General features: G+C 42.3%; 1 protein-coding gene across 15 annotated transcripts in view; it reads left to right on the top strand.

Annotated features, from left to right (window-relative positions):
- The window catches only part of SGIP1 (SH3 domain GRB2 like endophilin interacting protein 1), a 237,108-nt gene extending 226,545 nt beyond the window's left edge, over positions 1–10,563 (top strand). For all 15 annotated transcript variants that reach the window (XM_027874133.1, XM_027874131.1, XM_027874136.1 and 12 more), the window contains 5 exons: positions 1,293–1,425; positions 3,314–3,516; positions 5,224–5,288; positions 6,630–6,794; positions 8,874–10,563. In XM_027874133.1, the coding sequence (XP_027729934.1) occupies positions 1,293–1,425; positions 3,314–3,516; positions 5,224–5,288; positions 6,630–6,794; positions 8,874–8,896 (589 nt within the window). In that variant the 3' untranslated portion in view covers positions 8,897–10,563. The remainder of the gene's footprint in view (positions 1–1,292; positions 1,426–3,313; positions 3,517–5,223; positions 5,289–6,629; positions 6,795–8,873) is intronic.
- Positions 10,564–15,419: the final 4,856 nt, after the last annotated feature.

Raw genomic sequence — 15,419 nt, 5'->3', positions numbered from 1 at the left:
TATTTACTATAGAGTTACTATTGTCCTTCTCTTCTTTGGAGAACATGGTGCAATTGGTGTCACAAGGGCGGGGTTCCATCATACTTGTAGATTTGTTCTTGTTCCCCGGTGTTAAGACTTTATACCAATCCTATTCCTGACATTCATTAGCTATATGACTGCAATACCTGTAGTCTTTAACTCATAATGGATCTCACATAATGTATGCTTGCTAACTTTAGAGTGTTATAGAAATGTCTGTTGGTATTATTGTTATTATAATTATTAAACTAACAAAACTGTAAATTTGGGGAAATATTTTTCCCAGAAGAGCAGGGACCAGTCAAGACAAAGTTTTGACAATGTTAACAAGAGAATTTGGTTTCTCCTGATCCAATCAGGCTCAGCTGGGATCATTCAAAGATTTAGTTTTAATTGCAGCAGCTTATTATGATCATCAGGTTTAGTAAGTCTAACTGGCCAACTCCAGAAACCTTTGTCAAACTGATGGACAATCCTTATGGGACTTACCTCATTACTCCATTCAGTCAACATATACTAAGCATTTACTACATGCCAAGCACTTTATTAGGTGCTGGAGATACAGAGACTAAAATGAAACAATCCTGCCTTCAAGGAGTTTACATTCTACTGGAAGGATACAAAATGTCTCCATAGAAAGAGAAAGAAGGTATATCTTGAATAACACAGAATTATTTCAAGAGTGCTGGAACATAAGTGATTAGAAGGAATCCAGAAAGGTCATGCAGGAGGAGGCAACTAAACTAGGCTTTGAAGGAAGGTCAGAGTTTTAAGAGACAGATATGAGTGGGGAGCACATTCTAAGCAGAAGGGAAACACCTGTGCAAACTCAGGATGTAGGAGAGGGATGTAGGCTTATATGGAGAACTTACATGGGTTAGCCAGTTTGAACAGGAAAGTGTATTTAGTAAGACTGGGAAGGTAGGTGCAAATTTGATTGTACAGAATCTTAAATGCCAAGTGGATGAATCTATATTTTGTCCTAAAGGTAATGGAATTTATATGTATATCAAAACTATCCATATGCTCAGAATCCATAGAATCACAGACCTAGTCAGCAGCGTAGAGATCATGCAGTCTGATCCCCATTTTGCAGATGGGAAAACTGAGAATTTCTAGAAATAGGTAGAAAAGTCAAAGACAGAGGTTGTTGAATATGCGTGTGGGCACTTGTGTGTGTGCGTGTGTTTCTCTGTACGTATATGTATATGTTGTGCGGTGCTTTTATTTTGCATAACTAGAAACTCAAACTTTTCTCATTCTTTGCATAGTGATGATGCACAATGTGATGCCAACACGAAGGAATTCTGGGTAAACATGCCAAATCTGATGACTCACCTAAAGAAAGTATCTGAGCAAAAACCGCAGGCAACATATTATAATGTGGACATGCTCAAATATCAGGTAAGATACGATTGTCAGGGTAAAGACACCTCTTCCAAATTGCCAACTCCTACCTGTCTAAAAGTATGGAATTCTAAGTGAAATGGCCCCTCTCTCCCTCAACATCTGATCCAAGAAACAAAACATGGAGGAGCCTCTCAGAACTGGAAGGGTGCTCAGAGCTGTCTCTGCCAACTCCCAAGCCTGACCAGGATTCCCCTCAACAGCATGCCTGTAAATGGTCATCCAGGCTCTGGTTGAAGACCTCGGCCCATGCCTCTCAAGGCAAGCCAATCCCTTTGGGGCCATCCTCATTGTTAGGAGGGATTTCCCCCCCTGATTTCAAGACCCAATTTGCTTCTTTGGTACATCTCCTCATTGCTCCCAGTTCAGCGCCAAGGCTAATCTCTCTTCCATGTGACAGTCTTTCAAACACTTGAAGCTCCTCTCCGCTCTGGTCTTCTTTTCTCCAACATACACCTTCCCATGTTCTCCAGATGATCTTCAGATGCCATGCTCTCAGGCCCTTTGATCCCCTGACTGAGCTCCTCCAGACACACTCCAGTTTCTCCATGTGTCCCTTAAATGTTGGTACCCAGAACTGAACACAAGATTCCAGATATGGTCTGAGCAGAGCAGATTGGGGGAGGGGGATCCAATCACCTCCCTAGGTCCCTCACTGTAACCAAAGATCACATTAACATTTTTTTGCTAAATAACAAAAATAACTAACATTCATATATATTTCCATGTCTACAAAATACTTTACAAATATAATTTGATCCTCAAAACAACCCTGGGAAGTCAGTATTCTCATTATCCCCATTTTGCAGATATGAAACTGAACCTCAGAAAGTATTGCCAGCTAGTAAGCAGCTGAATCAGGATTTGAACTCAAGTCTTTCAAATGTCAAGGCTGACACTATACCACACTGCCTTTCTAAATGACATATTTCTATTGTTCAGTGTTAGTAAAATTCAATAGGGAAAAATACAGTCTTATGCCTAGATTCAAAAAAATCAACTTCCTAAGTATAGGAGGAAGGAAGTATGGGTAGATGCCAGTTCAGTGGAAAGAGAGCTCTGGGCTTTGTTGGACTGATCAGTGGGATATGGAAGCCACAGAGGCTCATGCAATTGATCTTGGGTAGCAGGAAGTGAGGCAGGAAGACAATCTGCCTTGGTCAGACCTCATCTGAACTATTACGTTCGGTTCTCAGAGCCACAATTTAAAAAGAATATCGATGAGCTGGCCAGCATCCACAGGAGGGCAACCAGAATGATGAAGGAGCTTGAGCCCGTGTCGTGGAAAGATTGATTGAAGGAACCTAGAAAGTGTGTGCTGGAGAAGAGACGACTGGGGGAGAAAGGGGGCAATGGCTGGGGTGAGAGAAACCTGGGGAGACATCATAGCTGGCTTCAAGTATTTGAAGGGCTGTCATGTGGAAGAGAGATGAGATTTGTTCTACTTGGCACCAGAGGGTAGAGTCAGAAGCAATGGGTGGAAGGTTTGAACAGGAAAGCTTGGGTTCAGTGTGAGGAAAAGCTTCCACAGTTAGATCTGTGGCAAAGTGGAATGGGATGCTTTGAGAGGTAGTGGGTTCCCTGACCTTGGAGGTCTTCAAACAGGCTGAATACCGCTTGCTTAGTAGGTTACAGCAAGGATTCCTGTCAGGTATAACCTGGACTCAGTGGCCTCGGAGCTTCCTGCCTTCTCCAGATCTTTGGTCCTATGAAAACATTCCAACCCAGTGGTTTTCATCCAGGGACTTTTTCTAAACAAAATCATGTTCCAAAATCTTGGAATCTGCGAATTTCTCCCGAGCAGATCCTTGCAATTTGGAGGATGCCAAGGAATCAGAATGTCTGTGAAAGAAACCTCCATCCTCTTTGTTTGTCTTTGGGCCAGGTGTCTGCCCAGGGTATTCAGTCCACTCCGCTGAACTTGGCGGTGAACTGGAGGTGTGACCCAGCGAGCACCGACCTACGCATCGACTACAAGTACAACACAGACGCAATGACCACCCCAGTCGCCCTCAACAACGTCCAGTTTCTCGTCCCCATTGATGGTGGAGTCACCAAACTTCAAGCGGTGCTGCCCCCTGCTGTTTGGTAGGGAAGGACCAGGTCCTATAGAACCTTTCTACAATGCATTTCTTCTGCCAAGGGTCTTCCGCCTTCCTTCTGTGCTAAGATATCACAATGGTTCAGGAAAGAAAATCACTTCTTTGTGCTAGAAAGTCAAGGACACTGCAATCTAGAATCTGGCTGGGAATCAGACTCCAATTTCCCCAAGTGGTTGTAAAAAGCAGAAAGTAGAGCTTTTTAAGAATTTGGGCATCTACCTTAGTTTCATTCTCCTGAATCAGGCATTATGTTAATTGGAACTTTCCAGCAGCCGATGCCAAATAGGTGCTTTGTTGAGAATTATTGCCAAGGCAGGAAGGCAACATGACACGGTTGGGGTGGGGGGGGCGAGGGGTGTCCTCTGAGAAGGCCTGTGAGTCATTCCCCATCTAAGAAGACCTGCCTCTGACATGTACTGTCAAAACCTCAGGAAATGCTCTAATATGCAAAGTTTCAGCGCAGATGCCAGTATGCATTGGTAGAGGGTAATGTCATCCATGAGAATGCCTTATTCCAATGATATCATAGATCTAGTCTTCTTTTTTAACAAAAATATCATGTAATAGTAGAATAAAGAATTGTACTGACACACAGCTGGTGCTTAATAAATATCTATTGATTGATAGTATGTTGAACTTCAAGTCAGGAAAATGTGTGTTCAGATTCTATCTACCCCTTACCAGCTGTGTGACCCTGTGGAAAGGACATAACCCCTTTGGGCCTCACGCAGCTCGACTGGGGATTTATTTCCCCTCATTTCTTGAAGGCTGTGACAGTAGCCCAGGTCATTCCTCCCCAAGCTAGAAAAGTTCTAGCTAGGTACTGGCCCAGGCGGGATACAGGTTGGTTACCCAAGCATCATGTTGGTTAATTTCTGAAAGACTCAATACCAGGTTAGACACAGAATAGTGATCTTGTGATCCATAGCAATGCTGGAAGACTATCTACCAAGGACAGTTGTGAGCTGCATTAATGGGCAGGGACCCCATTCCAAATGGTGCCTGATTTGCATGTTAGAGGAAAAGAGGGGCTCCCTGAGGTAGAGGGAGGGAGTGTATTCCAGGCCAGAGCAAGAGAATGGAGACGGGAAGGGGAGCTTTATAAGTGTGGAACAGGAAGAAAGGGTTGAATCAAAGATTACAGAAAAGCGAGTGATGTCCATTGAGGCTGGAGAGAAGGGGCCAGGTTCTGAAGGGCTTTAAAATCTAAGCAGAGGAGTTTCTATTCTTTTTTCTGGAGGCAATAGGAAGCCACTGGTATTGATTGAATAGGGGGGTCACCTGATCGGATCTGTGCTTAGAAAAGATGACTGTCAACCACGTATAGAATGAATGAAGGAGGCAAGACTGGGGTGGGGAGACCAATTATTAGGAGTCTGCTTCAGTAAGCTAGGGGAGAGGTGATTAGGGCTAGAACTAAGTTAGTGGCTGTGAGAGTAGAGAGATGGATCAGAGGAGAAGGAAAAAATGGCAAGATTTGGCAACAGATTGAATGAGAGAGGAAAGGGGCCAAAAGAATGCCAAGGTGACCTGAGACACTAACTGGCTGCTGGGATCTGTAACAGAAATAGGGGAGTTTGGAAGAGGGGAGGGTCTAGGCTAAAAAAGAATGAGTTCGGTATTAAATGTGTTGGGGTTTAGATTTCTTCTAAAGCATAGAGTGTATCAGAATAGTTTCCTGTCTTATTTTAAGGAATACTGAACAGCAAAGAATATTGTGGAAGATCCCTGACATCTCTCAAAAATCAGAAAATGGAGGTAATCAATTTGTTTATTCAATAATATTGATAACACATTTAAAAATATTTAAGATTTGCAACACACCTTACATCCATTGATACCTTTGGTCCTCACAGCTTCAGGAGGTAGGTACTTTTTTCATTCCCATTTTACAAATAAAGAAACTGAGGCTCAGAGAATTTAAGCAACACGGTCAGAGTTGAACGGGATCAGAGGCGGTGACCAGTGAGACTCTTGTCTGCGTCATCCCATAAATTTGACAGAAGGCAGGGGCACCCAAGGAGTTCTCGGGGCTTTACTTACTTTCCCTCAACGCAGTATGGATGCCAATGGCTCATGTGGGCTGTCCACATATTAAAGAGCTCTGGCTCCAGAATATGAGCATCCAGGTCAAAATCCTACCTCTGATATTACCTGGGTGATCTTGGGCAAGTCACTGGACTTCCTTAGGCCTCAGTTTGCTCATTTGTAAATAGGGGATTGGATTATTCAACCTCTAGGTCTATTATTCTATGTATGACATTGGGAAAAATCACTCATCTCCCTGGGCCTCAGTTTCCTCATCTGTAAAGTGGCCTCTGAGGTCTCTACAAGCTCTAGTACTATGGTCCTGTGGTCTCTCTTTCTGGCCTATAATCTGCCATCTTCTCTGGCAATCATGGGGAGTCACCTGCACAGATTTGGATACCCTCCCATACCTTCTCTTCTCCTCTCCTTCCAAAAGATCTGAAATAATTTTTAAATAGTTAATTATTATCCAAAGATATCTATCACCAGATATAAAAAGTCCTTACCTTCTGGTTATCTGTGTCAGCGAATAAAAAGTCCATCGTGTTTATCTTTTGGCTTATTCCTTTAACGGATTCCTCTCATCCCAGACATCCCTTCTTACCCCCCCCCCCCCCCCCAACCCTTTTCCCCCCCCCCCCCCCCCCCTTCCCCTTCCCCCCACTCCCGATAAGAGACAATCTTCTAGGCAGAGAAGAGCTCTCAGGCTAACGTGTGTCTTTCCCATGTTTGGACACTTGCATACCCCTAGATCATTTTGATATTTTTAATTTTTCATCTGACTTAAATCTGCCAGTGGCAAGAAAAAACAACCTTCTCTGAGATAGCCTGCATGCCCTAAATTCTGCAGTGTGACTTCTGTGCGTCATGCATGCCCTCCTCCAGTGGCTAGGAATCTTTCATAATAAATGCTATTCATCATCGGTCTTGTAACTGAAATATACCATTTTCCCAACAAGTCAAGTCTTGCATTTTAACTGCCGAGTTCAACTTTAAGATTTATTATCCTGTCAGCGTAGTCATTACATTATTGCTTTGCTCTGCTAATAGGCTGTTATTTTTCTTTTGGAGGGGTGGGTTCTTTGCTGGCGAGATTCCAGTTATCCGAAGGCCCTAGCAAACCTTCTCCGTTGGTCGTGCAGTTTACCAGTGAGGGGAGCACCCTTTCTGGCTGTGACATTGAGCTGGTGGGAGCAGGCTACCGGTTTTCGCTCATTAAAAAAAGGTTCGCAGCAGGTAAGTGTAGAGGGTGGTTCTGACTATTTTATGGTTTTGAAGGTAGTGTGCCTGCCCGCATTGCCCTTCCTTCCTTTCACCAGAGGTAGTGGACAAAGATGTGACTCTGGAGCCAGACGGCCTGGCTTCGGATCCTCCTTCCAGTATTTACTACCTGAATAACCTTGGGCAAGTGAGTCATCTATCTTCCCGAGGTCTCAATTTCCGCATATGTGATGAGAACATTGGACTAGATTGCTGCTTGGGGCCATTTCTAGCTCTAGACCCCAGATCTTATGCTCTTTGGGAAATAAACAGTCAATGAGCATTTATTAAGCACCTACTGTGTGCCAGGTCCTATGCTAAGCACTGGAGAGAGAGACAAGAATGAAACAACTCCTGCCCTCAAGGAACTTCCATTCTACTGGAGGATGGGCAGGATAGGCGGTAACAGAATACAGATAATTCAATCCTACAAACTTTTATTAAAGGCTTATTATATGGCAATAGCTATGCTAAGCACTGGGTATACAAAGAGGGAGAGGAAATAAGCATCTCCATAGAGCACCAGGCACTGTGCTAAGTGCTTTTTACAAATATTGTCTCATTTGATCCTCACAACAACCCTTGGGAAAGAGATGTTATTATTGTCTCCATTTTACAGATGAAGAACCAAGGGGCAGACGGAGGTTAAGTGACTTGCTCAGGGTCACACAGTAAGTGTCTGACATTGGATTCTAACTCAGTTCTTCCTAACTCCAGGTCCAGCCCTCTGCAACGTGACACCAATTAGAAGCCTCTTTCAAACAGTTACCGCTTTCCAAGCCCTTATAATCTAATGGGAATGTGGGTCAGGGGAGAGAACATACACACACACACACACACACACATATATATACAGAACATATAAAACATGAATGCAAGGTAGTTTGGGAGCGGGTCTATTTCCTTTAGCAATCTCTCTGAAAATCCTGAATGGTCCCTAGTTTCCCTTCCTTATTTCAAGAGAGCCCAAGAATGGTCAGGTTAGGTCAAGAGAATGAAAAGAGTTTGGGTCCATTCTTGGTCCACTCTGTAGTCTTATAGAGGAGGCTCAATCAGACCTGGTGTCCCTGGGATCCTCAAGACCAGAGTTGACCAATATCCAGTTCTGATCCTCCAGGGTCGTTAACGGTGGAATAAATTTCTGTCCAGAAAGGACTTCCTGGCCTCTGATTCTCTACAATTTATCCTGTATATATGTTGTTCATACGTGGTTTTTTTGTGCATTATCTCCCCCTATTAGACTGTGAGCTTCTTGAGAGAAAGGATCATGGGAGGGGGGGAAGTGTTCATTTTTTGGTTTTGTCTGCCTTTATATCCCCAGCACTTACCACAGTCCCTGGCATGTAGTAGGCACTTAATAAATGCTTGTTGACTCAAATCTAAGTTGTAACTAGGGTTAGACAACCACTATTCCATTCCAGGATGCCTAAATTTACAGGGCACTGGAAGCCCTTCTTAAGCTCTTGTGCAGTGTAAACAACTGACCATAGCGCTAAGTGAGCAAGAGAAAGCTGCCAGTTGGGGTACTTTGTGCTCCCTGCTATATCCCAGGTGAGTTCTTCCTCAGCCTAAGTGCCCCTGTGCCTCCTGCAGTGACCTACCGGCAGTAGTTTCATAGTGTCTCAAATCTCAACCCCTGGAGGCCAGTATCCTGGGTCTCTGGCTCATGTATCATGGGATGGTATTCCAGAGTCTTTCCTTCAATGGGATAGTGTTTCCCAAGTCCCCAGTACCCCAAGTGAATTTCTTTTCAGAGGACATCTCATGAACACTAAATTTCCTAGTTTGGACTAATTCTTGGTTTGAGAGAGACTCACAAGAAGTACAACAGTTATTCTGAGAGAATTGAATACTCGATCAATTGTGTGTTAACATGTCGAGAGAAGAAAAGCTTCCGTATAATTACATTCACGTCTAGTCACGTATAGTGGGAAGGAGCAGGTACAAGGCTGGATCTGTGGTCATCTATAAGCCGCCACGTCTGTGGCCCCTCATAATCCCTCTTCAGACAAAATGGTGGTTGGTGACCTGTCCTCATGACCTTCTGTTTTTCAGGCAAATACCTGGCAGATAACTAACAGAACCTTATGCAAGCATATGGAGAGCCCATATCACGGAGGACTGTCATACATGGAACAGGTTTTTGTTTGGGGTTTAATGAAAACAAAGTAAAACCTGCCTTGGGGACATTTCTGCTGGAAGCGTCCATTACTTTCAGCGACCTTTCTCCCTCCGTGGACAACACCGTGTTGAGACCAGTCCCACAGTATTTACTTCTAGGTGTAACATTGTTAATGGTTTTAAAATGTAATTATTGTATTTGTAAATTGTACTCATTCCCGTAAGACTGTATTTCAGGCGGTTAGACAAACTTGAGTTTTAGCATTTGACCATTCACGAAATGGGTGTAATTTAAACTATGGTATATAAATTTACTAGTAGTCCTGTTGATTGGCACAAGGCTTACAGAAATAGATTGCATTTTGTCAATATATAAAGTTTAAATACAATACTGGTAGCGGCTTTCAAAGGGGGTGCCTCAAGCACAGAAGGATTCACAGCTTTCCTTTTCTCCTCCGGTCCTTACCATGTCTTATTCTATAGTGTGAAATTAAAAGTTCTACCTTCCAACATTTAGTGGGGTTCAATTTAAAAATATTTCAGTAAATTCTAAGGCTACAACATATTTAAAGAAGGCAAGATGTACCACTTTTTAACCGCTTTTTTTTCAAACTGCAAATTTCATAAAAATGCACGCCATATAAACAGGGCCTCTTATTTTTATAATATATAAAAAAGGGGATATTTAAAGTTAAAATTATGAAACTATGATTGAGATTCCAGAGGATGCTGGGATCTGGGTCATTTCCCTATACTCACCACCTCTCCCCCAAACTGGGCAGATATGGAGATTCCTGAAGAATCAGGCAGTTTTACTGTGATTTTAAGATGATGAGAATTTCTTGAGCTCTTTATTAAGGATTGCTACCTGATTGTGGATGTAACTGTTTCTGAAACTCTGCAGGTTGAACTGACCTGCATCGGTTGTTCTATTCCCCTACGTGGAGGCTGTCAGTCTTTGAGTGAGTTCTGAAGTCCCCTGCATCCATCTGATGGGAGAATGTTGATTTGCAGCTTAAAAGTCTTTTGGGGAACGGGGAAAACCAAGTCAGGCTGTATGGCTGAAGTTGTCTGAAATAAATGTCCTCTCCGATGAACAAAATGTTCTTTAAAAATCTGAATTACTGTAAACTAGAAACTCTTGCCATTCCTTTGGAACCAATAAGATGGGTGCAAGCCACAGTTCCTGTCATTGACCTCCATTGCCATGAGGCAGAAGGGGGGTGAGGGGATGCAGTCCTCTAACCCTGACCAGCAAAATGCAGGTTTCCATAGGAGAAATATTTCTTGGGATGCACTCCCTAGTAACTATTGTCCAGTCTTTCTATGGAAGAACCTGCCCTTCAACTCCTTGGCACACCACCCAGTTAGCATTTAAATACTTTTTTGGAGAGGTGGGGGGATCTGTATATGTTAGTTCATTGGTGATGGGTATTCCCCATGTGGATATTCCCTTCACTGATACTTCTCAGAAATTCATCATTCTTAGGCTTTATCTGGGGTGCTGAGAGTTTAAGGCCATAGTCATACAGTTAATATGTGTTGAAGGCAGGACTTAAACCAAAATCATCCTGGCTCCAAGGCCAGCCTTCTGTCCAATAGATTACACTGCCTTTCTCAGATACATACATACATACATACATACATACATACATACCCATATGTGTGTATGTGTGTATAGACACATATATGTATCTATACATACATACATAATTTTAACCAGATGTGATTTCATCAGTATAACAAACAACCAGTAAGGAAATTCCCTGCACCAGAGCAGGTCTGTACCTGCTCTGACATTGCCCATCTGAAAGAGTTTCCTAGAATGCTGAGAAGTTAAGGGGCTTCCCCAGGTTCACACAGCCAGGATGAGTCAGGGCATCTGAGCCCAGGTCTTCCTAACTCTGAGGCCTGTCCTCTATCCAGCAGACTTGTCCTAGACATATTGTCCTCATCCCTTCCTTACTCGCCTTAAAATTATAGGAATTCTGTTCTTGAACAGTTTTCTGCCTGATCTAATTTTAAAGTAGCTTTATTATCATATCCATTAATCAATTTGTTGTTGTTTTTTTAAACCATTCAATGCATTGACCTTTGGCACCCACAAATTTGGGGACCAGGGGTTAAACTCTATTAAGAAGACCTTCCATAACCTAAAACCACAAGAGGGAAAGTGTAAGCATTATTTTTGTTCGTACATGAAGGCTTTGATGAGTGTTTATGTGAACATGGGGAGAGGACAATGGGTTTCACTGGGGGAGAATTACTGCTGCCCTACTCACCATTGTCCAGAGGGTTAATTACCCATAATGACCTGGTGGAGACCCTAGAGTTACTTAGGGGCCCCTTGTCCACTTTGACAAATGGAATCCTCATTGAATTAAGGAGCTCAGAGATATTAGGGAACCCCAAATGTGGGAGTGAAAAGAGAAAGGAGGACCATGATTCTTCAAATAGCAAAGATTGAAACTAAGAGACAAAGGTCAGAAAGCAAGATATCTGGTAGGAATGGAACTACTAAAAGTGGCTAGAATAACCCCTCCATGAAAGACAGTTCACTGAGTAGTAACTCAGAAGGCATATGTGTAAATATTACTTTCTGTCTCATGACTTACTCTTTATATCTTACTTTACACAGCTCTAGAGTTAATTAAGTCATATAAACATATGGTAACTCTTTAAAAGGATGCCTTCATTTGTTGATATTGTAAAAATGTAATTTTTAAAATATATATGACAAGGATCCCTAATGAGATTCAGAATCTCTAGTTATGAAATTTTAAAGAATTAATATTGCCTACGATCCCGGCACCAGAGAATGGGAGTCATAGGCTTCTAAATACGCTAAAACCTCATATAACTAGACAAACCTTCCTCGCCCACCATTTTTTTCTTTCTTCTTTCCTCCCTCCCTCCCTCCTTCCTTCTTCCCTCCCTCCTTCCTTTTCTCCTTCCCTCTTACCTTCCATCCTTCTCTTTTTCCTTCCTCAAACATTATTACACATTTACTCTGTGCCAGGCCCTGTGCTAGGCACTGGGGGTACAAAGATAAAAATAAAAATAATCCCTGTCCTCAAGTAGCTTACATTCTACTTGAATTCAGCTTTCAGGAAAAAGAGACAAATTGCAGCAGAACTAGTTCATATCAGGGATTGAGGTGTGTGTGTGTGTGTGTGTGTGTGTGTGTGTGTGTTTGGGTGTATGCATGTATGTATGATTGTGTGTGTGTGTATGGATTTGTTTCTAATTGTTTGGTTGTTGTTTTTCAACTTTCAGGCTCAGTCTTGGCCTTAGCAAACACATAGTCCAACTTTCCACAACTCTGCCTATCACAGCATCAAACAAGAATTCATATTCAAATATTGCCCCTGAGGGATACTGCAATGGTCCTTAGCCACAAAAGAAGAATCAACCCATTGTTAGTGTCTGTGGCCAATTCCCAAAAGATTGTCAATAATAAGTGTCAGCTAGATCACCCCATTCCCCCAAACATCCCCATTCATCAAGACACCCCAGTATCTGATAGACAGCAAATGGCATTTAATGGATTTTAAGTGCTACATAATAATCTTGTCTCCCCTCTATGACAGAAAAAAGGTTTCTTCTTTTTTCAAACGAATTCCATGTTTTCATCATGAATGCTGTTTGAAATGGATTCTTATTATACATCAGAGTACATTTTATCTCAGTGAGTTAAATTTAAAATGAAGAGAATCTTCATTTTGTGAGTTTTTTGTATAGTGAAGTATATATTGAACTGTTCAGGTTTTATTCTTCTCTTACCGGAGCTGCAGTCTGCCCAAAGAGAAACTTACTGCATCACTTTGGGCGATATGCTGGGCTGATTAAAGAAAAAAAATATCTCTCTGTGCTCAAAGCAAACTAGTATAATTATGTAAGAACATCTCAGATAAAGTTAAACTTTAAGCATATATACATATTTATATTTAGGATAGGGACATGCATAAATCTATGTGTGTGTCTGTATACTGACATGCATCTCTGTGTGCATATCTGCACTCATGAGAGGCAATGGAGTTTAGTTATAGGTAAAAAGCTGGCCTTGGACATAGGAAGACCTGGGCTTGCTGTGCAAGTCTGGCGGAGTGACCTAACTTCTAACTGTCCAAGGCAGCTCTCACAGACTGTGCCCTGTAGAAAAGGTGCCAACCTGCAGTGACAGGGTATTTCCTTATCCAGGAGTTCCCTACACTGGGGGAATCTCAGGGCGGGTCTTTATTCCCTACCCATTATCTGCATATGCACATGCATGTGCATGTGCGTGTGGGCACACACACACACACACACACACACACAGGTTTGTGCGTAGATTATTTAAACAGGCTCCGAACTGCTCTAATTTGCTCTGCTGCTAACTCTTGCTGGGTATCTATGGAAAAGTGACTTCCCTTCTGAATATCTTAATTTCTTCCTCTAACATTTGGGGTGGGGATAGATTGTTTAAATCTAAATAAATTAAATTTAAATTGTTTAGAGATTTAAGTCATCTCTAAGGCCCCTTGCAGTTCTGAAATTCTATGATTCTTTGAGCTTTCTACTATTTTGAACACATTTTGTTCATTGAATGTTTGAGACTGTCACTGGCAACCAGGAAGCCCTGCCTGCCTGCCCGAATTGACTTACCTCCCTTTTAGCTCCCTGGTAAAAAGAGGATGGGGTAGTAAATGTCCACATCTTTTATGAAAACCCCAAACTCAAAGTGCTATGGAAAATTAATTCAATACGTCCCACTCTTAGGAGGAGGATGTAGGCAGAGCTGCCCCTCTCAGATTCCTTTCTGATCCTGACATTATGTTAGCCTAAGCTTAGACACCCGAAAGCCCTCAGACAGATGTCCCTTCTCTCAGATCAGCCTAAGCTTAGATGCCCAAAAGCCCCCAAAATAGACGCATCTTTTCTCAGCTCAGGAGCTAGATAGTTTTCCTATCTACTTAACTCTTCAAAAAGAAAGAAAGCCCTTTTTTGTCCTTTTTCTCATTCCTGCAGAAGTTCTTCAGGCTGTCTCAAATACGGGGTAGTCTGCCAATTCATTTCACGCTCAGGTTCTTTTCTTTGGGAAAGTCTCCTTCAGGACCTTGAAGTGATAGGAGGCCCCCAAGCTATCAGCTCTGTGGAGGATGCCGGGTCATAACTGTTCACCAAATTCTTAACATAGAAGGTTCAAAGTGAGGCTTTCTACATCACTGAAATGTAGTATTACAGACTTTGGAAGTGACGGTTTAGGGGGATGTTCCCAAGCTTGAATAGACTGCATGGAGAGAGTACCCATCCCCCCTTCCATTTCAGTGTTCTGCCCAACTGAATCCAAACACTTAAAGGTAAGCAGCCTTAGCAACGGTACAAGCATACAGGCTGTTAATGAAGAGTAAGCGTTTAAGGAGACAGAAACATTTCTCCTTTCCCAAAGACTGACAGCTTGTCTATCCTCAAAGCCGAATTCCATGCAAACTAGCTGTACTTAATTCATTCAGGCACTCATTCAATAAGCATCTATTAATGACCACTATGTACCACTTACTGTGTGGAAGGGGAGGAGAGTTGCCAAGACAAAAAAAAAAACCTGCTCCTGTCCTCAGAGGGTTATATTCTATTGTTTGTTTTGCTCTATAATCTCCAGGGCAAGAAATAAGCTCACATGAGTTTGTTTGTCAGGGATTCTTAACCTAGGGTTGGGAACTGGGGTTTTTTCATATATTTGATAACTGTATTTTCATATAATTGATTTCTTTTTAATCCTAAATATTTTACTTTATGTGTTTATGAGCATTATCCAGAGGAGGGGTCCCTGGCCTTCACCAGACTGCCAGCAGGGAGCCAGGACACTAGAAAAAAGGGGAAGAACTCCTGGTTTAAGTCCAGATGAATGGACACCTGTAAGCATGATTCACAAATAAACAAAAGGCATGAGCTATTTCCTTAAAAATAAGTCAGATTGGAATTAATTGGAAATCAGAATGAATATATTCATCCAAAAACAAGACTCTGAAATTCTGTGAATGCCTGTTAGGTGTCTTTGCTTAATCAGTCACTGGCAACCAAATGGGGGTTTTCCTTTTTCCCTCTGCAATACATGAAATTGTCTCTTAAAGTTTTGCACTACCCTTCCTTTCTCTTCTTGCTTACCTTGTCACCGGGTCACCTACTTAGCAAATAGTAACAAGAGAAAGCCTTCCTGCATTCGTGAATGGAATGTGGTCCTCAATGAGATGCTGCCCCTATCTTTAGATGATCTTGTGAGGAAAATGAGATTCATTCATGCACCCCTAAAGCATTTATTAAGGACCAAGAGAGTGCCTGACTCTATGCTCAGTACTGAGGATGCAAGGACGAAAAATGCTACAGTCTCTAGCCGCAAGGTGTTTGCCTCTTATGCTAAGAAGGTTGAGACCAGGAGTCAGTCACTCAACAGTCAGCTGGGTAGTGCAATGGATGGTGCACTGGGCTTAGAGTCCGGAAGAC

The sequence above is a fragment of the Vombatus ursinus genome, unplaced genomic scaffold, assembly GCF_900497805.2.
Source record: "Vombatus ursinus unplaced genomic scaffold, bare-nosed wombat genome assembly UNPS02014804.1, whole genome shotgun sequence".
NCBI classification, from domain to species: Eukaryota; Metazoa; Chordata; class Mammalia; order Diprotodontia; family Vombatidae; genus Vombatus; species Vombatus ursinus.
This window is presented reverse-complemented; position numbering and strand designations above follow the sequence as displayed.